This window comes from Lampris incognitus, chromosome 2, assembly GCF_029633865.1.
Source record: "Lampris incognitus isolate fLamInc1 chromosome 2, fLamInc1.hap2, whole genome shotgun sequence".
NCBI lineage: Eukaryota > Metazoa > Chordata > Actinopteri > Lampriformes > Lampridae > Lampris > Lampris incognitus.
Window position 1 is genome coordinate 86,251,388 of NC_079212.1, and position 24,670 is coordinate 86,276,057.

Consider the following 24,670-nt stretch of genomic DNA (forward strand, 5'->3'; position numbering starts at 1 on the left):
CAAGATAAATTGCATATGTTAGCATGTCTGTTATGAAACGACTGACGACAAAATTAACAACTTTTTTTTTTTATTTTTTTTTTTAGTTTCCCCCCTTTTTTCTCCCCTATTGCACTTGGCCAATTACCCCACTCTTCCGAGTCATCCTGGTCGCTGCTCCACCCCCTCTGCCGATCCGGGGAGGGCTGGAGACTACCACATGCCTCCTCCCATACATGTGGAGTCACCAGCCACTTCTTTTCACCAGACAGTGAGGAGTTTCACCAGGGGGACGTAGCGCGTGGGAGGATTACGCTATTCCCCCCAGTTCCTCCTCCCCCCGAACAGGCACCCCAACCGACCAGAGGAGGCGCTAGTGCAACGACCAGGACACATACCCACATCCGGCTTCCCACCCACAGACACGGCCAATTGTATCTGAAGGGATGCCCGACCAAACCGGAGGTAACACAGGGATTCGAACCGGCGATCCTCGTGTTGGTAGGCAATGAAATAGATCGCTACACTACCCGGACGCCCCTTTTTAACATAATAGCTTTAACACTATTTTTCAAACAATTTAAAATGGCGGCTGTCCAACGCCTGTAAATCCTGCAGCGCCTCGGTGGTAGTCATGGTGCGTCTGTAACGGCGTCTGTAACCACACATGTTGGACATCATCACACATCAAGTGTAGACAATTTCTCTGCACTGGAGGACGCTACTGTGTTTCTAGGGCAGAGCAACGAACTCCACGAAGGAAATGATGCGAACATCACACGTCATAAATACTGACATGACGCACACGATGATGCGCAAATTACGAGCCATCTTTTTGACCACTCATCGTTGTTTTAGGTAGCTCTTACCGTAACTTTTCTTGCCTAATTGATTTAAAGCTAATTTTAATGCAAATATATGCAATTTTAGGAGAATTCATGCCACCCCACCCCAACTTTGCAATCCTGGAGGGAGGATTTCAGTACCATTTGTTGACATTCTCTGTATTTTGATAGGAGTCCATACATTTGTGAAGTTGCCTATTGAGTCCAATGGACATGGACAGTCTTAAGTGTTGTAACCAAGAGCAAGTATTTCCAGAGCCGGAGACCAGAGGACCAAGACTCTAGTCCTGTCCTAATATGCCGATGTTCCATTTTGGAGACGAGGAGCGACCCTATACACAAACATGCAGTCTAGCCAATAGGTTTTAAGTAGAAAATATATTTTTCCGGTTTATATTATATGGAAACTGTGCGTTGGTATGACATGACTGATAAGGGTCGTGACTGTTTTGGGACTTTTTTTTTTTTTGGCTGTGCGTGAGAGTCAAGTGAAGTCAATTTTATTTGTATAGCCCAATATCACAAATTACAAATTTGCCTCAGGGGCCTTTACAGCAACACAACATCCTGTCCTTAGACCCTCTCATCAGATAAGGAACAACTCTCTAAAAAAAACAACCCTTTAACGGGGAGAAAAAATAGGGAGAAGCCTCAGGGAGAGCAACAGAGAAGAGATCTCTCTCCCAAGACGGACAACGTGCAATGGATGTTGTGTTTACACAGTTTACAGAATACAGCATTGCAAGAGGATAACAAAATTGTATGGATTTATAAGATATATAGATATAAAAAGAAAATGTGATGAGGAGGACACTGCTCGGCAAAGCAGTGTCCAGGTGGCGACCACCGTCACCATGGAGACCTGGGAAGAGGACAGACTGCAGGTGCACACAAGGGAGACACACATCATACCATTCACATACAGAAAAAGAGAAAGGAGAAGACATTATTCAAAGAGAGAGAAAGGACATGTGAGAAAAGAGAGCAGTTTGAAATAGTCAATCTATACTCTATGATCTCGTCGGCAGAACAGTGGTTGGTAAATTCTTTGAGACAGAAACCGACCCGCCATGCAGTCCAGGTTGTGAAGAACTCAACTTAAAGGCAACTACGTAATTGTGGGCTGAGGCAAAAAGATGAGTTTTAAGTTTGGATTTAAAGGACTCAACAGACTCTGATTGTCTGATGGCAGCAGGCAGGTTATTCCATAAGAACGGGGGCCTGATAGAAAAAGGCCCTGCCGCCACCAGCTGACTTCTTTTTAACTTTGGGTACACACAGGAGCCCTGTATTTTGAGAGTGAAGGGCTCGAGATGGAATGTACGGTTTAAGGAGATCAGACAGGTAAGATGAGGCAAGTCCATTTAGGATTGCATAAATCAGCAGAAACACCTTAAAGACTGATCTAACATAGATAGGAAGCCAGTGAAGGGAGGCAAGAATTGGTGTAATATGGTCAAAGTTCCTAGATTTAGTTAGGATTCTAGCAGCAGCATTCTGAACCATCTGAAGACTTTTAGTACTAGCATGTGGCAGACCTGAAAACACAACATTACAGTGATCAAGTCTGGAGAAAACAAATGCATGTATTAGAGTCTCTGCATCAGCCACGGACAGGAAAGACCAATTTTTAGCTATGTTATGTAAGTGAATAAAAGGCAGTCTTGGTGATTTCTTTAGTGTGCTTATCAAAGGAAAGGCTGGGATCAAACATAACACCGTGATTTTTGGCTGCTATACTTTGTGAAATTAGAGTTGTCAATTGTTATTGTTACTTGATCAAATTGGTGTCTGTGTCTAGCAGGGCCAATGGCCAGCATCACAGTTTTATAAGTTTAAAAGTAGAAAATTTTGTGACATCCAGTTTTTCATAGCAGCCAAGCAAGCCTTTGATTTAGTCATTTGAGTATGATCATCAGCCTTTATAGGCACATACAGCTGAGTATCATCAGCATAGCAATGGAAATGTATTCCATGAATGTGTATAATTTGGCCAAGAGGTGAAATATAAAGAAAGAAAAGTAGAGGGCCAAAAACTGAGCCATATTTAATGTCAGAGAATTTTGATGTAATGTTATTATAGTAGACACAATGTGTTCTTCCAGATAAGTAGGACTTAAGCCAAGTGAGAGCTAAGCCAGAGACACCAAAATTATAATTTATTCTGTCTAATAGTATACAGTGATCAATGGTGTCAAAGGCTGCACTGAGGTCCAGTAGTAGAAGCACAGAAGTGGAATCAGAGTCGATAGCCAGTAGAAGATCATTTACTACTCTGGTCAGAGCAGTTTCAGTGGAGTGACAGGCCCTGAAAAGCCGATTGAAAAGGTTCATCTAGATAGTTTTCCTCTATATGGGTCGAAGGTTGTTGATACACAACTCTCTCTAGTACTTTAGAAAAGAATGGAAGATTAGAGATTGGTTGATACTTCTTAAGAGACCCTGCATCGAGGTGTGGTTTTGGGGGGTTTTTTTCAGTAGAAGTATAACCACAGATGTCTTAAAACTACTGGGAACAATGCTAGTCGTCGTCATTGGCGTCTCTCGTGTCCGAGGAGCCATTCCAAGAGATTAAGGTGTGTGCTTAAAAACTTGTAGCCATTCGCTAAAGCCTTGATTAAAGTGGTGATCAGGTCGCGACACTGGTCCACACCGCTTGGCCTGGGAGGATCTAGTGCCATGGTAACACAAGAGTGAAGAAGATGGGATCCGCCACAGGTTGCACCCAAGTGATGGTCAGATTGGGAGTCTGGACTGCACACTTGTTAGGCACTTACGAGCCAGGGATGTGTGGGATTTTTATAACCGCCAGTCCGCGGTCCCGTTAGGCTTTAGCCAGCTGAGTGCTGCCCAGGTTACACCAACTCCACAAGTGAAGTCCGCTCAATACCGTGAGGAGGGGCCTATCCGGGGTTTGTCACGCATGCAGGAATTGGTAGCCTGTGCCTTTCAGCCTACATCACATGACGCTTCAGCAACCCACAATGCCAGTAGTAAGTGATAAATTAACTATGTCTAGCATTGTAGGTCCCAGAAAAGGCCAGAGGTCTTTAAAAAGTTTTGCTGGTAAGGGATGAAGTAGGCAAGTATTTGGTTTAGAAGCTGATACGAGCTTAGTCAAAGTATCAAGAAAGATAGTCTCAAAAGCTGTAATAACAGGGACTATCAGTGACTTGTTGTATAGATATGAATTTGGTAAGACAGGATCTGCAGAAGCAGCTGGAGTTGAAGAACTAATTTTGTTTATGATCTCATCAACCTTATTGCAGAAAAAGCCTAGAAACTCATGGGCCATGAATGGTGAGCAGCTAATAGACGGCTGCTTTTTAGTAAGTTTAGCTACAGTGTCAAAGAGAAATCGGGGGTTATGTTTATTAATATTTAGCGTGAGAGATGCGCTGTTTTTGCAGCAGATAAAGCACGCTTGTATTTCAAGAAACAGCCATCCATCCATCCATCCATTATCTGAACCGCTTATCCTGCTCTCAGGGTCGCGGGGATGCTGGAGCCTATTCCAGCATTAATTGGGCGGTGGGCGGGGAGACCCTGGACAGGCTGCCAGGCTATCACAGGGCCACTCATGGTAAAATATTGATTTTCACCATTTACGCTCCAGTCTCCTGCAGGCCCGTTTAAAAGCACATGTCTCATCGTTAAACCAGGGTGTAGGCCTCTTTAGTTGCCTAGCTCTGGTAATGAAAGGTGCAACTGAATTGAGGAGACTAGAGAGGGCCACATTTAAGTTACTAGTGAAATTTTCAACAGAGTTAGTCTGTAAAGTAAAAGGAGCCAAGACTTCAGGCAGCTGCTGGCCAAATGCAGCTACAGTGGATGGACCAATGTGGCGAGTGGCAGTTGAAGCTGTGCTGACATTAACTGGACAGGCCAATAATGCTTCAAATTTGATGAGAAAATGATCTGACACAGCAGATGTGGTTGGCAAGACATTGACAAAGTGATGAATGTTCACTAATGTAGTAATATTAGCAATTACTACACACTTTGTTGTGTCCTGAGTTACAGTATATACATGTGCTGGCAGAGAAGAGGCGAAGAAACATTTAACAGTGGCCCTGACATGGCATATTGTCATAGACCACTTGCTGAATGTGCTCTGATCAATAATTTGCCACATTTGAATTCAAAGTGTTGTTTTGATATGAATTCCTAGGAAGGCTTATTCGCTGTAAAAGGTAAATCATGTAAATCAAAAACATGTATATTTACCAAATTATATCGGAGTATGACTCATTAAGTAAGTCCACATACTTTCAGACTATCTATCTGCATTTGATATCAATATTTCCACCACTGTTTACTGCATCACGGCTGGCCTTTGTAGTTTACACTTTTGATTTTCCGATGCAGACCTGACAGTAGCATAGTGGTTAGTTCTGTTGTTTCACTGCAAGCAGATCACGGGTTCAGTTCTAGCCCGTCTGTGTGCAGTTTATATGTTTCCTCCCCCGGTCTAAAGAAAGGCATGTAGGTGAATTGGAATCTCTAAATTGTCCATAGGTGTGAATGGTGTGTGTGAGTTCTGTGACAGACTGGTGACCTGCCTTTTGCCCAATGCCTGCTGGCATAGACTCCAGCCCCCCACCACTCTGACTTTGTTTAAGGGAACAGATAATGGTTTAAGAGCATTAAATGTATTATCTAATGCTCACAATTTGTTGTGCGCGTGTATGCGTGCGTGTGTACTCACTCTTCATTCGAGTGCCTGAAGGGTCGCATTCACTAAAATGTGAGAGGGAAGGAGGATAGTGACTGCTTGACAAAGCCATAAAAAGTTACGCTACTGACGATCAGACTCAGAGCTCTGATATACACATGGGGTCTGTCTAGAGGTAACTACTGAGTTTTAGTCCAGGAGACTAAAATAAGTTCACGAAAAATGTACTGTTCTGTCTGTTCTATTCCAAATAACCCTGAGTAGTTAAACAATCAAAGTGGTCAGCAGAAGCGTAAAGTTACTGCTAACATTAGCATTAGCATTACCTAACAATATCTCTCTACTGAGCCAAGAACATTAGCTAGCTTTATTCTGTTTTTTTATAACTCTTTTTGTTGGTGTTTGTGAACATAGGAATAAGTATTTTAAATACAGATATAAAGAAAACACAAGAAATAACTAAATATGAAACAGAAAGACGTAAAAACAGAAATAATTTTTTGAAGGTGACTTATCATACACGTGGAAAAGAGTATTGCAAATTAGTTTCCGATCCTTGGATGTATTGCAAATTTAGTTCAAATATAGACAACAGGAAAATGTATTAAGACAAAACTATTTAGGAAAGAAAAAAGGAATAATGGAGGTAAGCAAAGGGGAAAAAATAGAAATAAAAGGTGGGAAAATTTTTAATTGGATTTCAGCTCGATGGGTTGTGCTTTTGTGAATCACATTTAAACTAGACCAGTTTGTGGGAAGGGTTAGCGTACTGTTATTGAAGTGGTCTATAAAGGGTTGCCAGATCTGGTAGAATTTGTCTTCACACTCTGTCAATGAGAAGTTAATTTTTTCCAAGTGCAGGCACTGCGTAACATCCTTCATAAGGGCAGAGTGGGTTGGAGCCTGTGCTTGCTTCCACTTCAGTCATATCAGTCTGCGTGCTAGAATGGTCACAAATGTTACGCATTATACTGAAAATCAGATCTTTTGACTCCAAAGACAGCCGTCAGTGGATTAGAATCAACAGGGCTGATAGCGATTGAAAAATGCTTCGCCAATATGTGGTAATGTTTGGGCAATACCAGCATGGGCTTGTGAGGCTGGTGACTGCCTGCATTGGTTGCATGCTGGATTTATATTTGGATACATTTTGCAGAGCTTTTTCTTTGATAAGTGTAATCTGTGTAATGATTTAAACTGCAAAAGCCCTTGTCCAGCCCAAACTGAGGAGGGATGTGTTTGTACCAGTGTCTGGGCTTCTGTCCATAGTTCTTCTGTGATAGCGACTCCTAGATTGTTCACGCAGGCTGTTTTTAGATAATTTAAGGGGGTGGTACAGTCTAAAAGGGTGGCGTGGTGGTGCAGTGGTTAGCGTGGTTACCTCACAGCAAGAAGGTCCTGGGTTCGAGCTCCAGGCTAGATCAAGGGGTAGATGACCTTGGGGGTCGTCCTGAGTCGTCCTCTGTGTGGAGTTGGCATGTTCTCCCCGTGTCTGCGTGGGTTTCCTCCGGGTGCTCCAGTTTCCTCCCACAGTCCAAAGACATGTAGGTCAGGTGAATCGGCCATACTAAATTGTCCCTCGGTGTGAATGTGTGTGTGTGTGTGTGTGTGTGTCTGTCTGTCTGTCTGTCTGTCTGTCTGTCTGTCTGTCTGGCTGGCTGGCTGGCTGGCTGGCTGGCTGGCTGGCTGGCTGGCTGGCTGTGTCGGCTCTGTGATGGCCTGGTGGCCTGTCCAGGGTGTCTCGCTGCCTGCCGCCCAATGACTGCTGGGATAGGCTCCAGCATCCCCAAGAGAAGGATAAACTGTTTGGATAAAGGATGGATGAATGGATTGTACAATCTACATATGACATTGTTATAAATCATGGAAGTGCCTCCTTTAATCAAAGGATTTGACAAAAATATGGATTCCATTGGAATGTTGGGGAAGGATTTAGTGATTTGTTGTACCAAAGCTGCGTACTGAAGGAATTTGTATGGGGCAGATAGGATTAGTTAGTTTTGAATAATGGAAATATACCATCAATAAAAAGATACTTGAAGGAGTGAATGCCTTTTCTGTGCCACAACTGAAGCATTGCATCACAGCAGGGCCGCACATAAGGGGGTAAAAAGGGGAAAACTTTTTGGGGCACAGCCACTGGGGGGGGGGGGCATGGAGGCCAGCAATAATCATGTTCATCTTAAATATAAGCAGTGATAATGGCAATAATTGCCATTGAGTGTGAACTGGCCAAACAGATGGACATTATAAAGGATTTTGCATCCGGTAAGACAAGGAAGATGGCTGTATAAGAGGCAAAGATGAAGCCATAATGTAAGAAATTGCATTTTCTACTAAGAAATGTGGTGTAAGCGTAGCAGATCTTCGTTGACCTTGATGTGCTAAAGTGTGTCAAAGAGTTCTATTATGGTGTATGTGTGTGTGTTCATTTTAATTGCATTAATTTGGACAGTGAGTTAAATTGGAAGATTCGACCACTTTATAAAAGCTTGTTCTGTACGTTCAAAAAGTTTTAAAAAGTTATGTTTGAATAAATCAGAATATTTTGCTGATAGTGACCCCTAAGTAGTGACTTATAGCATTAAATGGGTGAGAGTTAAATGTTTGTTTTTGGGTTCGAGCGTTGTTAGGAAATAGAACACTTTGGAGATGTCTATCTTATACCCTGATACCTTGCCAAAATTCTCTACAATGGACGTAATAGTAAGAATGGATGTGGGAGGGTTGGAAATGTCCAGTAATAAGTAGTCAGCGTATAATGAAACTTTATGCTCCTTCTCTCTCCTGATGATTCCAGTGTAAGTATCTGAAGCACACAAAGAGGTTGCAAGTGGCTCGATAACTAGTGTGAAAAGAAATGGATAAAGAGGGCAGCCTTGTCTGGTCGGGCGGCGTAAAGGGAACTAATCAGACCTAAACCCATTTGTGTGAACAGAGGAATAATGATAATAATAATAAACACTCAAAAGTCGCTTTACAATAAACGGGGTGAAACAAGACAACAGATAAACAGCACAAACATACAGGGATGGATGGGAAGGGGGGCTACGAGAGGGAGAAGCGGCAGCCCCACACAACGCCAGCAGTACTCTCCGACTTAAGCAAATACAAAGGGGCAAGAAAAACAAAAAAACAACAGCACTGTAGACGTTGATTTTCTGTAGGGGTTTACTCCCATATCCTAAAAGAGTAATTTATTATTTAATTTAAAAGGAATAAAGTAATTTAATCCGAGAATCGAAAATTGGGCTGAATCCATTTTCGACAGGGTCGAGAATAGGAAATCCCACTCAGCCCTCTTGAAAGCCTTCTCGGCATCAAGGGATATAAGCACATTGGAATTGTGAGGATTTTTGCTAGGAGAATGAATAATATTGAATAATCATCGAAGATTGAAAATAAATGTATTTTTTAATAAAACCTGTTTGAGCCCCAGATATTATTGTTGGGAGCGTGCTCTCTAGACATGTAGCTAAGATCTTGGCTAGCTAGGTTTATTTTACGGCAAATTCATGGTCATACCTCATTCGTCTAGCTACATACAAGCTGCATGGGCTACTGATGACCCGGCTGAGATAATGGCCAGTTGGGCCATGAGTATCAGCTCATTCTGACCAGACCATGTAAGAGTGTGGTGGCAGAGGCGTGCGTTTAACTTCTTAACTTGATCTTCAGGAGGCTGCAAGATCTATTTAGATCAGGGGCGATTCGAGGATCAGAGCTTTAGGGGTGCTGAGCACCCAGAGTGCTGGCCGGCCAGGCAAGATACATTTGGGGGGGTGGATCAAACCATTTTTGAAGCATGGGGGGGTGCTGTATTTTTGTTGTTAAAATATTACGTTTAAACCATATACTGGATATGGTTTTGACATTTCTTCAGCTTATTAAACATGGACATACAGTAAAAAATAAAAAATCTCTTCAATTTTAGGGGTGCTGGGGTTTAATTTAGGGGTGCTGCAGCACCCCCAAAAATGGGCTAGAAACGCCTATGATTTAGATTATCACTCTGTTATCATTTAAGAGGTAATTTGGCGATAATACTTTAATGTAATGGTCAGCTCAGGAATACCTGAAGTCATTTTTCTCATTTGGGGTGGCAAGAAAATTTGGAAGAGCGGTAACGTAACCCTATCCCTGAATACGCGTTCCCCGTTGTCAAATTCCCCCTCAAAGTCAACCACGCAAACACGGTGATTTTCTTTTCTGCCCCTGGTTTTTTTGCTGCCTGAAACTACACCGGCGTTCAAACCACTCCAGTTCTGCCGCCGCGTCAGTGTCTCGCCTAACTTCCAGTTGTGAAACTGTTTGTTTCTGCTACATGTGCCCCTTGACTCACGATGTCTATTTCCACTCTGCTGCTATCTTTTGTGGGTCTTTGTTGCTAATATCATGTTATCTGCTTGTTTTAGTTATCTGGTCAGCGGTCTCTTCTGTTACATAAGCTTCTGTTCTGACCTGCTAGATCTTCAACAAGGCTTACATACACAGAATGGACAGTAGGGCGTTTGCCTTTGTTTATTTTAGGGACGTTTTTTATAATAAATAGCATTCTGCAATAGTCAATGCTGTTTCTATAACGGGAATACTGGCCCAGACAGATGTTTTTTGCCTTATCAGATGGTATGAGATGATCTCTTCAGAGGAAGTAAGTCTTTCCTGTTTCTCTGGAAAGTCACAGTAATGTAAGCAGTGAAACAAATACTGAACTGAAGTCAGACTTCCTGACATCGTATGTGCGTTAAGTGTGCACTACACCGCGTGCGTGTGTGTGTGCGTGTGTGTGCGTTGCCCCACTACAGGTCTGGAGAGAGACAAGTTTGACAACAAGACGGTGACATTTGAGGAGCACATCAAAGAGGAGCACAATATGTGGCATTACCTCTTCTTCATCGTCCTGGTGAAGGTGAAGGACTCCACTGAGTACACAGGCCCCGAGAGCTATGTGGCTGAGATGATCAAGGTAAACCACAAACTCACACAAGGACAACATTAATCATCCAGTACCCTCAGAAGATGGCGTGCCTGTGTCTCTGTTAATGGGCTTCACTCAGTATCATGCTACGTTGTCCTGGCGGTCATATGAGCCACAGCCTCCATGCAGACCTCCATGCTGGCCTCCATGGTGGAGATGCGTGAGCTGCAGCTGGTGGTGTTGGAGTACCCTGTGCCTATACATTGTCCTGGAGGCCGTATGAGCCACAGCCTCCATGCTGGCCTCCATGCTGGGAGATGTGTGAGCTGCAGCTGGTGGTGTTGGAGTACCCTGTGCCGATACAGCAAGACGAAGAGCCACAGGTTAACCAGGGGTTTGCCAGGAATATGTTGTTGGTTTAATCTTAACACTGTCTGATTTACTTGTGGTTTGCTGACCTGGGATAACAGAGTGTGTATTACAGCATAGTTTTTAGCTTGTTTTGTAGCATTTAACCTGTTCTGCGTCTTCTGTGCAGAATAGTGTATGCCTTGGCTGCTTGCAGAGCATGTACTTATCTTACTTTTGAGGCAGGGACGGGGGTCCTTTGGCTCACATTTCTGAACCATTGCCATAACCACCACATCAAACATGACCAGGCAGAGTCACAGTTCAACAGGCCACTGACTCAAACCTGCGGACGTGCTCTGACTCATCATAACACACACATGGGAGGCACACACCAAATTGCAGTCATGTGTTGTCATGAACTAACCTCGGCTAACAGAGATGGCGCTGAGCTCACTCTCCGTTCCACCAACTCGCTGGTGTAGTGAGACAGCATGAGACAGGATGTTGGTGAAACTGCATATGAGCAGCTGCCCAACCCTCAAACTGATCAGAAAGTGATAAGCACAAATGGAAATGTGGGAAGATTACGGGAACAGTTTCAGTGTCACAAGTTCTCAGACTGAGGTCAGGCAGTTTCTGTTTGTCAGTTGTGCAGCAACAACACCATTTGATTCTGTTCCTCCAAAACCCACATTAAACACCAGGATTATGTTTTCTTCTGCATCTGCTTGTGCAGCACCTGTGTGAGTTTGTGTTCGAATGATATGCTTCAATTTCGATCAGCTACAATCGGTAGCACCTTTTTTGCATTTGGGATAACTCGTTCTCAGTTACAACATACATAACTCTTTGCTAACAACCCTGAGAATCAGCCAAGGTGCAGCTTCCTCTCCAAATAGTTACATCACTGCTTCACTGGTAAAACTCTGTGGCCAGGCCGTCTGGGTAGCGTGGCGGTCTATTCTGTTGCCTACCAGCACAAGGATCGCCGGTTCGAATCCCTGTGTTAACTCTGGCTTGGTCGGGCATCCCTACAGACACAATTGGCCGTGTCTGCAGGTGGGAAGCTGGATGTGGGTATGTGTCCTGGTCACTGACTAGCGCCTCCTCTGGTTGGTCGGGGCACCTGTTCGGGGGGAGGGGGAACTGGGGGGAACAGCGTGATCCTCCCACACGCTACCTTCCCCTGGTGAAACGCCTCACGGTCAGGTGAAAAGAAGTGGCTGGCTGGTGACTCTACATGTATTGGAGGAGACATGTGGTAGTCTGCAGCCCTCCCCGGATCAGCGGAGGGGGTGGAGCAGCGACCAGGACGGCTCGAAAGAGTGGGGTAATTGGCCGGATACAATTGGGGAGAAAGGGGGGGGGGGTCAGTGGCTAACTAACTTTCCCCTGCCTTGATTGGTTGCCCCCAGGAGCACAACCTGGACTGGTTCCCCAGGATGCGTGCCATGTCCTTGGTGAGCAGTGATTCAGAGGGTGAACAGAATGAAATCAGGAACCTCCAGGAGAAGCTGGAGTCCACCATGAGACTGGTGGCCAACCTGTCTGGACAGCTAACGGAGCTAAAGGAGCAGGTACATCACGTTCTAATACAGCTGTCACATTTCTTTTGTTCAACTCATCTTTTATTTATCTCTTTTGATCCTACCACTTTGTAACTCGGTTAGGTTGACTGAGGCTGCTTGTTCTTGTCTTGTTTGCGTTGGCAACCTTTAGGATGTTGTTTGTAACTGTTCCGATCTGGAGCAGTTTTTAGGAGGACCTCGCCTTGTGCTCCCCCTCTGCTCCGCGTTGGGCAGTTCTTTGCCTCCGCATTGTGCGTTAACACACACCCTGTCATGGATTATCGCTTACATAATATTCATCTGCATCTGATTTACATGAGATTCAGTTCAGTTTAAAGACAAACCACCCGAACAACAGTCCAACAGCTGACACAAAAGATTAATTCTAGAATGGAAATATTTAAATATTAAGGGAACGGATAACGCAGAAGAACCAGGGAAGGTCAAGTCTCCCTCCTGACTTGGTAGATCCTACCACCAAGGATCAAGATGGAGAAAATACTGGGTGGGGTTCAAGGAGTCCATGCTAGCCCGTAGTTTACAGCCCAGGAATATAATAACATGTAATGGGTTTGTTCTGTGTATTCCTGTACAGATGACAGAGCAGAGGAAGCAGAAACAGCGGATCGGTCTTCTTGGCCACCCACCTCACATGAACATTAACCCCCAACAGCCTGCCTGAAGACCCCCAGACTCTGTCTGGCCAGTCACAACAGTGCCTGGACAGTCCAGAAAGTCCACTGTATGTGTTGGAAGGAGAATGCCAAAGCACGTGTCCAGTATGCCGCTGTGCACACCTCACTTAGGTTGCTGTCTGACTTTATACTTCAACACAGCACAGCCATCAGTGTGTGCTTCTATAGACGGCACATTTCAGAAGTTTTCTGAGTGAAGTAGATGTTGTGAGTGTGTTAGTCACGGTATGAAGTGTGGATGTGTGTGCAGAGTGTGCACTAAGTGCCTGTTGATGTGAGGATCCAGTTGTCCAGGTCGAGGAGATGACCGTATTGACTTCAACACCGCTATGCTTCCTGCCTTCTCTATATTATTCACCACTCTTCCAGCGTGCCAAAGTTCAGTAGTTGTAGCTGAGGGAGTATTCCTCGTGAGTGGCCTTGTTTGGGGGCGTGAAGCCTCTGATTCACCAGCAGCCTCAGGTCACGTAAGGTTTGAAAGGTCATCTGAAATCGTCCAGTGTCTTGCTTTTGTCTGACTCCAATAGGAATACTTTATGATATGCAACGTCTTAAAGAGAAGAACTTATTTTTGGAATCTGTTTATTTGCCTTTTATATTTAAAATGACAGTGTCGTATATTTAAGATTTGATGGGGAGAAATAATTTCCTCAAAAATTATCCTAAGCGTTAACCTTATTTTCCACCACCACTTAATATGAGCACCTTTTATAGCAGCTTTTGTCTCGGGAGGCACTCCCTTATAACCAAACTCTCATAGTTCCTTATGCCCTCAAATGAAAGTTCTGCTCTTTCCACGAGTCTTCAGGGTCGAAAATTTTGAGTTCCCTAAAGCTTCCACATTCTTTAAGCTCTGTTTTTTTGTTTGTGATATTTCTTGAACTTTGAGAGCTCTGTCGTCAGATGTGACTGTGACCGTATGAGAGGAGGGTACACGCGCCGTGGTGTGGAGTCCCAGCGGAAGGAGAACAGAACCAAAATAAAAGGATTCTGGGAGCAGAGATGAAAATGTTTCAAATGTTATGGCCTTGTTTGGTATTTCGGCACCGGATTATTTAATCATTCCTTAATTCTGTTTACTGGTATAATAACACTGATATGATTTTTTTCCCTGTAGCGCACAAATCAAGTCACTGACTGTATATGAGTTCATGTAAAAAAAAAAAAATTTTTTTAAATTAAAGAAATCCACAGAACTGAAAGCAGTCATCCTGAATGCTGCTCGGCCAAACTGCACTTTTCTACTAACAAGGGGTTTGACGGATGAATTGTACATTCCATTCTTTGGAGTCGGTTTAATAAAGCGTGTACAAGATCTGCCAATGAGTGTTTCCGATCCTCTATACCAGTGGTTCTCCACCTTTTTGGGGTCCTGGACCCCCTGCGTATTTTTGATCTACCCTGAGGACCCCTCCACCTGATCTTGGGGGAGGGGGGGTTGCAATTTGATAGAAACAGTAGAAACTGCATTTCAAATTGCATTATAGCCTTTATTCACTCTTTGGGGCAAAAATAAGAGCTTTCAGTTGTAACTTAGATATAGTTAACAAAACAGAATTCTTATGCAGTAACTTTCAGATATATGTAACAAAACAGAATATGTATTCAGTAACTTTCAGATATATGTAACAACAGAATTTTTATGCAGTAACTTAACAATGCAAACGGAAGCGAGATCTCTTATTAAAATACAATAAATTACACTTGTGAAACAGCTGTAATTAGAGAAAAAAGTCCTGTTACCCTTTATAGTTTAGGTAGATAAAGGTCTCAGTCACATTTGAGTAAAATAATCCTATTTCTATAAATGTCATAGGATCTTTTTTTAAAGATATTTTATTTTCACGGACCCCTTGCAATTACACCACGGACCACTAGGGGTCCGCGGACCCCCGGTTGAGAAACACTGCTCTATACAAACAAGAAGGTCGAGACGATGTGAACAGATTTCAGATCAAGCTGATAAGGCGGGGGCGGGGGGGGGGGACGCCGCGGCGAGGCTCCTCCGCGCAGCTGCGGGTTGTGTTGCCTGGTGAATGAGGGTCATATGATGCGTGGCCCGGTTTATCGCATTAGCAGCAGACTGGTGCCATTCATCCCAGCCGGCAGGGCTGAATGCCGGGGCTCACCACACGTCTCACAGGAATGCCCCCAGATTGACTGTGACATCTCATCTGCCGGCCCGCTCTCGTCAAACGCCCATTAACTTGTTTTTCCGCCCATAAAACCGACGTGGCCCTCTTCGGGACGTCCTGCCGCTCCTCCTGGGCGGCCCCGTGTTGCCGCGCGGTCCTCTGGCTCGTCTGCAACTAAGGTCAGGGGCCGTTTAGTGTCCCACAGCCCACAGCAGTGCGACACGAGACGAAAACGCGCGTCCCAAATTTCCCAAAAACGACACCACCAAAGACCATACAAAACCAGAACAAGGCAACAACAAAAAACCCCACAAACGGTTCAACAACACGGCCCAAAACCTCCACTGTTCAGAGAAGGAACGCCAGCCAGGATGACTGTCGGAACCGCCGGTCTGCATGGGCTAGCTTAGCCTGCCCCGCTTCCGCGTCCTGTCAGACCGCCCCCGGTGCTACCTCTTCCGGTACAGCTCCAGGCAGGGCCGTGGTCCCTGGGCCCACCGGACGCTGCAGGCCAGGCCCCTCCCCCGGCCGATCCAGTGCGAGCTCGCCCAGCCAGCAAACGACGACGAAACAAACTTGGACGCAGACGTGGACAAAGACGCCGCAGGGACGGCACTGGGTGAGGCCGCCGCCGACGCGGATTCGCGCCGCCATCTTCCCACACCGGAAGCGGAAGAACGATCTGCCTCGAATGAGCGGGAGAATGGAAGCCGTGTCGCCTGCTGCTGTTTCCCTCCGAGCACTTCTTAACGTTCTTGTTCTGTTCGGGACCGGTAAGCGTGCAGCCTATCCGAGGAACCGTTCTTCCCTCGACCGCGTTACTCGCGGCTTTCTTTGGAGGGTAAACATTCACCTGCGGAACTCAGGTAGACGTGATGGAGGTGGTAATCGGGTGAGTGAGGTGGGTTTCTCCCTCGCGCTCTGCCTGCCTCTGGACAGATGGGTGGATAGATTCGTCATTTCCGGTTACTACCTAAATTAATCCCTCATTTGGGAAGCGGGCAGGACGTTACGTGGTTTTGATTCAGCGCGGCTCAGCAAGTTGGGTGTTGGTCTACAAAGGCTGTCTTCGGGCAGAACCTTCCGGAAACTGCTACCGGGGGATGGTTTATTTGACCCTGGATCTATGGAGGGCGCCCGTACTATCAGACAGGCCGACTCCAAACAACCCTCCACATACGCTGTGCAAATCACTTCTATCCAGAGTCTCTGGTTTCACCAGCTCCTCGCACTTCCGGTATGGTTGACCCCACCCGGAAACCGAAGCCTGAATCCTGGCAGTGAAGTCGAGCCTTACCAACGGAACCACAAAAGACGAGTCTGTCTGTCTAAATGTTGGAGCGGCCCTTTTCCGCGCCCATATCAAGGCTGTAGAAACGATGGTAGCTTTTAATTGGAAATGTAAAAATTGAATGAAAGAACTGACATACCGCCTGCCCTGCTTCACCTGTATATAGGCAGTCCTTGTGTATATAGTATGTGAAGATTGTGGTGTTGTAGTGTTGTTATTCTATGTTAAGGACACTGACAGAGCCACCAAACCGGAGTCACATTCCATGTAGTGTAAACCTATATGGCCAATAAACAGGGTTCTGATTCTGATTCTGGCACTGAGGAAAAAAATACAATCCCTACATACTTAGCTGTAGGAGTTTTGAGAGGGGGTGTAGCCATATTTAATGTAGCTACAAGGAACTGCAGAGGAACTGTTGTGTAAAACATGGGTAACTATATTAGGGACGTGCTATTGCCCTGAAAACCTGTGCTTGCCCCCTGAATTCGCTACAGTATTAAATACTTAAAATTACTTTTGGAGTATTCTGCATTTACATTTTATAAAAGTAATTCAATGAGAAAAGTATTTCAACACAAATTTCCTCCCTGCAGAACATGCTAAGAGGCAGCACAGCCTCCAGCCTGAACATCGCCGGTCACATCATCCACGATGAAGGCAAAGAGAGATTTGGAGAGATGCCTCAGAGGAGAAACATTCCCAAACAAACAGGCCGGGAGACGGGAGAGGGAAACGGGACAGGAAAACCTCCAGAAATCGTGGAAGAAAGCCAAAGACCCGGGAAAGGAGGGATTGAAGAACACGTGGAGTCAGATTAAAGTAAGACACACACCTGAGGCTAGCTGAAAGGATCAGGAAACGTAGAAGCCACAGGGTGAAAGGGTGAGCTTCTTCCGGGACCCCTTCAAGTACGCCCAAGGCCTGCTGGAGGAGAGGAAGACCAGGACACTGCAGACTACCGAGCAGGAGCTGGAGAAATACATTAAAGCCCAGCTCAGTGATAGCCAAAAGGAGAGCCCCCTTGGATCAACAGGGCATGTACCTCGCCCACCCGAGCCCTCCTCACAGTTTGACGCCACTTCCCCCAAATGGTCTGAAGTCAAACTGGTAGTAGAGCGAGCGAGAGCTGCATCAGCACCCGGGAACACCAAATGGTGTACCCTATAGGGTATATAAGAACTGAGCATGAGAGCTGGCCTCAACCGCCAGTTGCAGTTCCCACAAGAGATCACCACAACCCCCCTACAGCCAGATATCATGCTCCGGTCCTCCTCTGCTAGGACGGTCATTATGGCTGAAGCGATTGTTCCATGGGAAGAGGGAATGGAGGCTGCCTTCGAGAGAAAGAAGGAACCGTACACAGAACTGGCAGCTGTTCACTCACGAGTAGGGGTGGAGGGCGTTCAACCATCCAGTGGAAGCTGGCTGCAGAGGTTACACTGGAACATCCATCAAGGGGTTCCTGAAGTCTCTTGGGATCACACGCTCCCAGCTGAGGAAGGGTCTCAAAGACCTGGAGGAGGAGGCATAACAAGGGAACTTCTCGCTCTGGCTCCGAAGAAAGGAAAGGGCGTGGGGAAAATTTCAGAAAACCATCTTAAAGCATGGGAACTGATCACGTACACACAGCAAAACAGGTTTTAGCATGCAGTCCTGGAAAACCAAATCTTCAAAATCTACTTTTCTTCCAAAGCCTCCCAGAGCATGTCTCCACATAGTTACAAACGGATCCGAGCTGCGGCTGTCATTTCCTCACGACCCCCCCCCCCACACACACACACACACGGTATACAGGCCAGCGCGTTGACCCGTGTCGCTGGTTTCTTGCGGCCATCTTCAGCCCAGCCTGGTCTGGAGGGTGTTCACACGTGTGGGGGAGACGTCTCAGTGAGCTGGGAGGCTGCGTTGTGCTGGTGGCGGGCAGGTGAGGAAGCCGTGCGACGTGTGTGTCCTGAGGACATCCGCGTGACGTCAGCGGTCTGCCACGGGACTCGCATCCACGCACGTACACGTGCACTGACAGATTATAAAATATTCAAAGTCTGAAGTAATGAGGACTGTGCGGATATGCGCAACCTGTGTGGCCTCGCAGGTGTGATATTGGAGCGTCTCTGAGCCAAGATGGTACCGTGATTTGACTTTTGAATATTTTCCTCACCCTTAAATTTGCCTGTACCCCTGGGCCCTGTGTTGTTGATGTTGTGTGTCTGTGCATGTCCTGTATGTATTGTATATGTCATTATATGCCAAGTTGGCACCTCCGCCGCTGCTGCAGCACAATGAGAAAAGACAAGAAGGGTCTATTGCTTGGGAAATGGTCCGCCGTTGTTAACTGGCATTGTCCCAGCCTCGGTGTGTTTCAGACAATGTGCGACGACCCATCGGGAATCAATCAATCAATCAATAAATCAGTAATCCATAAATCAGGCTCACCAGGGGAGGCCTGGCGTCCGTCGCTGCGCTCTGACATGTGCGTTGGGCTGAAAAACTGAGGCTGGAACATGGACTTCGTTTATTCACATTTGTCCAAAAAAACTAGCAAACAATTACCTTAACTTGGCATTTTGCGTTCATCTTTGAGATGGAAAACTGTAGAAGAGGGAAATGAGCCAAACGCCGACTTGCTTTTACATGTGGCCACCAATAATACTGCAAGTTCGACTTTATTATGTGTAAGAATGCAATGAACTGCTTGTGCTCTGGCTCTCTCTTCCTTAATAGGCAAATCGGCTCTAGTTTATGTTCTCCAAAAATATCGACTGGATTCATATGCAGCTGGAAATGGCTTTGTGTATCATAATGCTTGCGTGCTGAGCTACCAGCTCGGCGGGGCGTTTTAACCAGCTTGGTGATAAAGCTTCCTGCGTGAAATGGATTGAGCTGGGCTCGTTTATAAGGTGGGATGTTGGACCACGTTAACACGCGTGGTGATGCGCTTTTACGCATAGAACAAGGATTCTTTGAGGGGGGAGGGGGTGGGGGGCTCCAAAGCGTCCGTAGCCCGAGGGTCTAAAGTAATAATAAGGCGCCTATGGTTACGAGCCGTAGATCCCGCGGATATCCTGGATCCAGATCGTCCATAAATTATGGCCTTTCAAACGCTTACCAGTTACGCATGATTATAAAAAGCGCATCTCAGGATCCGGATCCGGATCCTTTATGCAGGCCTGAGGGGAAACGGGGTCTAAACGCTCTACTCGGATGAGGCCGCGCGTGCCCTGGGCCTGTTTTGCTCGCTCGCACGTTCCTGCGCCGTGGCGCCGGCCCCTTGTTTCCATACAGTGCCGCGTGGTGGTACACGGGATCGGGGCCGCGCCGCCCTCCGCGCTGACGCACGGCTCCGTGCGCCCACTGACGAGCGCCGCTCGGCAGAAAGTGGGCGGTCCGTGCGCCGGGCACACAGCGCCGTTTGACACGTGAGCCTCATGTGACGGAGGCAGGTCGGCCGGAGCGGCAGAATGGGTTTATTTAACGCCGACCTCCGTCCTCACCCACTTTCCTAAGCGCGCCGTCACCCGTTTGCCTTCCGCCGCGCCGCCTGTACGGCTGCAGAGACACACTGGGGATTTGGTCTCACGTCGCGTTCGAGAGGATCGGGATGAGAGAAAGTTAAGAAACGTCGCCAGTTTTGTCGATGAAAACACTTTCACGCGTTTTGAGCCATTTCTACTTCCGTTCAGAGAACCCGTAAATGCTCGCGCAGTAGCGTCCGCGCCTTGGAATCGTACCTCTGCTTTGCGTAACTGGAGTAAAAAGGAAAATGGAGCGAATCCCGAGCGGGCAGCCTCCTCCTCTGCCCAAACACCAGACGGCAGAGCTCTCGGACATGCAGGGGTAAGCGCAATGTTGGGGAAATGTTAAAAGTAGACCGGATCTGTGCTTCCTGTCATTCTGTGTAGCCTTCTCTGCGTGCACCTTAACCCTTTAACCAGACCACTTCCCGGTTCGCTCACTGTTGGCTTTTCTCGACGTTTCTCTAGGATGGATTTTCCCATGTATGTTTATAAACCCAGGAGAGGACTCAAGAGAGGAGAGGAAAGCAAGGTTGGTGGCAATTTTCTTTCCTGATATCCTTCATTGCATTGCGCAACTTGTTTACTGTGTCGTTGACGTTAGGAATGTTGGCCTCGTGTCAAAGTGGTCGGGTTTTGGTTCGAGGCTGGTGACTTTGGTGCACATCTGCAGCCGTGTGTCGCGGGCCCAGGAGAGGCTGACCTATTTTGCGCTATGACATAACTCCCGGAGCCCTGCCGGCCGCTGCCTCTGCTGCCGCTCCTCGGAACGGACTGTGCATGATTTCAGGTCGCCTGAGAGTAAAAGCTGTGCTGCCGCTCTTCTCCGCCTCACAGGAAACCTACAAGCTGCCGCATAGACTCATCGAGAAGAAAAGGCGCGACCGGATAAACGAGTGCATCGCCCAGCTGAAGGATTTACTGCCCGAGCATCTGAAACTCACGGTATGTTTGCTATCAGCGCTGAGATACCGGAGACACACACGCGATCTGTGTTCACGGCTTTCAGCCACATCATGACCACCATCTAGTGGTCATACGGGGGAACTGCACCGTGTCGCTCTAACGCGTCTCCAGGTCTGATAGGCTGACTGGAGAACATCTCACTAATACGGGTTTATCCTGGGTAGTAGTTGTTAGTTTGCGTTGACTACGTGGCGTCGGTTTACTACTGAATAAGCTACACAACATGTCTTTCATGGTACTCTACTGAATGGTGGTCTGGTAGGGGAAAAACTGTTTTTGAAGCGTTTAGTCCACTAAGACTAAATGCTTCACAAACAGTTTTCCCCCCTAGCCATCAGGACTCTGAATTCCCCCCCTATAGTCCCTCCTCGCACACCATTGGCATAAACAACACCATTCACCTAGTTGTTATGCATGATGTGTTTATTTCCGCTATTGTGTAACTGCATTGTTCGTGATAATATGTGGGGTGTCTGTTGTTGTCCGTGTATGTGTTGTGCTGCAGAGTGTAATGTGGACCAAAAACAAATTCCACCGGCCTCGGTCGTGTGGCTGATAAAACAATCTAATCTAACTGGCTGATGTCTGCTGCTGTGGCAGTGTTGATCGCAGGGATCGTGTCCCGTCAACATGTGCAGAAGCGCTGTAGCTGATCTGGGTTATATAAGAGATGATGATGATGTGCTGACAGCGTGTCTCTCCCTCAGACTCTGGGCCATCTGGAGAAGGCTGTGGTGTTGGAGCTTACGCTCAAGCATGTGAAAGCCCTCACGTCTCTTCTGGAGCAGCAGCAGCAGAAGATCCTCGCTCTGCAGAACGGCATGCAAATCGGTGAGCCGGGGATCAAACGTGCGCTCGCAGGCAAACGCGTACAAACAAACACTGGCTGAGCAGGAAGGTTCTGTTGGACAGCATGCAAATCACTGAGCAGAACAAACAATGGCAGGATTATTCAGAACTGCATGGCAAATAACTGACTTTAAATATAGCCCTTGACTGGTTAAGGAGAACTGGCCTGCAGGCATTCTAATCTTGAGACATAGAAGCACTGTAGGAAATTGGAAATGCAGCTATTAAAAGAATGTTTGCCAACATGTGGGGGGGGGGGTCCATAAAAATAGATTTCAGCTAGACAAGCTCTACTTCATGTCATTGTAGCCGGTGGTTATGGGAGTTGCAGTGTTTTTGACTACATCTCCATGTGTTTCGTACTGTTTTTAGATCAAACCCCCGTCAGTCAGGAGAAGTCGGAAGAGATGTTCCGCTCTGGCTTCCACATATGTGCCAAGGAGATTCTGCAGTACCTAGCCAATCAGGAGGCTGAAGGAGAGCTCAAGCCCCCGCACATTATCAACCACCTGCACAAAATGGCCGCAGAAGTCCTTCAGGGCCCCCTCCGGCCCCGCACCCCCCCTAGCCCTTGTCCTGAGGAAGTCCCTGCCAACCACCAGCATCAGGCCTACAAGGAAATGCCCTCCAGCCTACCTCCCAAACCGGTGGAGGGCTATGGAAGGAACTGTGTGCCTGTCATCCAGCGGGCCTATGCCCTGGTGAGTGGCGAGCAGAGCGGCAGCGACACAGATACAGATAGCGGCTACGGAGGTGAGCTGGAGAAGAGCGAGTCCAGGCCACCGCAGGGCCAGCCAGACTACTACAGCCAGGAGAGCCAACTGAAGAGAGCCCTTAGTGACAGGCAGGGCTCCGGCATCAAGCAGGAAGGTGATGAGCCACGCCCCAAGCGGCCCAGGGCGGAGTCCTCCGAGGACGAATCGTTCTCAGGCGCAGAGTCGTCAAGCTCGTCGTCGTCCTCAAGCGGCCATAGTAGCTACATGAGTGTGTCACCCCACCAGCCACCGCCTCCGCATCCCCTCTGCATGCCGTTCTACCTCATCCCACCCTCTGCTGCAGCGTACCTGCCTATGCTGGAGAAATGCTGGTACCCGGGGGCTATGCCCATCGTCTACCACGGGATGGGAGGCTCTGCCCCAGCCATACCCGGCGAAAGAGCTCCCCCTCCCCAGCTAATGCTATCCCCCAGAGGCGGCTCTCCGGCTCCCACCATGTCTCAGACCCCCATGGACTCCCCCGCCCTTCTGCAAGCGCTAAAGCAGGTACCGCCTCTCAACCTGGAAACCAAAGACTGAGGGGATGTGAGACAAGAACAGTGCTGCAGAAAGTGGAACTGCTTGCGCGCACACACACACACACACACACACACACACACACACAAACCGATCTGTAACCCATCCTCGTTCCTCCCCTGTTCTTCAGCCGAGAGGTCAAAGAAAAGAAGAGATGACTTCCAGAAAGCCTGAAGGAGGAGCGGAGGAGGGATGCAGCATCCATCGTGTTGCATTACGGCGCACAGCGGGGCTGAACTGGGCCCTCAGCGCTGCCTGAATGTTTAGGACTCTTTTCTTCAGAGCGCAAACGCGTCTCACTCAGCTGGATCTTCACAGCACACACACACACACACACACACACACACTCACTCACTCACTCGGTTGAATGTAAAGGAGGACGTTTCTAGATGCTGCCGAGGCACACATCGTGACGACACCGCGGCGCGTCTCGGTCGTAGCTGTTGCCATAGAGACGCCGTCTTCGTGCGAGTAGAGACGTACCAAACGTTAGCAGTAACCCTTCACTAGATGTTCATGCTGTCTGTGTGTCCTTGCTGACTGCTACCATCACTGAACATGTCCTTTGACCCAGCTCCCAAGATGACTGGCACCCTTAACCGGAAGGCTCCACCCCCTGGTGGCTGTGGAGGCGGGGGCTGACGCGTGACCACGCCCGGATGTGCGGCCAGTCGTCTGCTGACGGCTCCGGACAGCTGAAAGGGACTTCCTGTAATTATTGTGAATAGTCTTGTTGTACATCTCTATTTTTGATACCTGCCCCGGCACGTGGAGCACGTGGAGCACGTGCACAGACTGTAGCGTGGTGCTGGACCCGGTCTGCTTACCCCACTCCTCTTTCTGCTCCAGGCAAGCCTGGTGTTTGTTGATGATGATGATGTTGCCTTCTACTTGTAAGTCGGTGCAGCCCGGACGTGTGCTGCGCGGGCTCGGCGTGAGTCCCGGCGGGGCGAGCAGTGCCGTGAATGTACCGTTGTACCAGGGGACTAGTTTTCTAGAGAGCGAGGTACTGAGAGTCTATATTTTGGGACCTAGCAGAGAGATGTTTGTGTACATATTTTGTCTATATATGTTGACATACAGTATGTAAGCCTATTAATAAAGTATTTTTTCCCGTGGACACCTGCTGCCCTGTCTTCTATGTCGCACGAGGGTGAGGACGAGTGTGTGTTTGCGCATGTGTGTGTGTGTGTGAGTGTATATATGTGAGTGTGTGTATGTGTGTCGATGTGGTAGTGTATGTGTGTTGATGTGATAGTGTGTGTGTGTGGGGGGCGGGGGGGCGGTATTTGTGTTTATATGTGTGTAGATGTGGTTGTGTGTAGATGTAGTGTGGTTCTGTGTGTGTAGATGTGGTAGTGTGTGTGTGTGGATGTGATTGTGTGTGGGGGGGGTATGTATTACAGAACAGTAATGTATCCAGATCAGATCAGGTTGTGTCAGTGAGCCACAGCGTCCATATCGGAGGGAACATTTATGTAACGGTAGAGCTGAGTAGCACGCTGTGCCCTCCGCAACTACCACATGTCTCTCTCTCTCTCTCACACACTACCACACACACACACACTACCACACACACACACACACACAC

The 24,670-nt window shown here is 47.3% G+C and overlaps 2 protein-coding genes across 2 annotated transcripts in view; both read left to right on the top strand.

Annotated features, from left to right (window-relative positions):
• LOC130107877 (inositol 1,4,5-trisphosphate receptor type 1) overlaps positions 1-14,209 on the top strand; it is a 204,821-nt gene extending 190,612 nt beyond the window's left edge. Inside the window, exons 56-58 of the mRNA XM_056274659.1 lie at positions 10,305-10,465; positions 12,184-12,345; positions 12,932-14,209. Coding sequence (XP_056130634.1) covers positions 10,305-10,465; positions 12,184-12,345; positions 12,932-13,018 — 410 coding nt within the window. The 3' untranslated portion in view covers positions 13,019-14,209. The remainder of the gene's footprint in view (positions 1-10,304; positions 10,466-12,183; positions 12,346-12,931) is intronic.
• A 5,625-nt stretch (positions 14,210-19,834) lies between these two features.
• Positions 19,835-24,193, top strand: LOC130107014 (class E basic helix-loop-helix protein 40-like). Its single transcript, XM_056273402.1, has 5 exons — positions 19,835-20,294; positions 20,441-20,504; positions 20,810-20,917; positions 21,646-21,769; positions 22,160-24,193. The coding sequence occupies exons 1-5, from the start codon at positions 20,221-20,223 to the stop codon at positions 23,080-23,082; spliced, it is 1,293 nt and encodes a 430-aa protein (XP_056129377.1). The 5' UTR covers positions 19,835-20,220; the 3' UTR covers positions 23,083-24,193.
• The last annotated feature ends 477 nt before the right edge of the window (positions 24,194-24,670 follow it).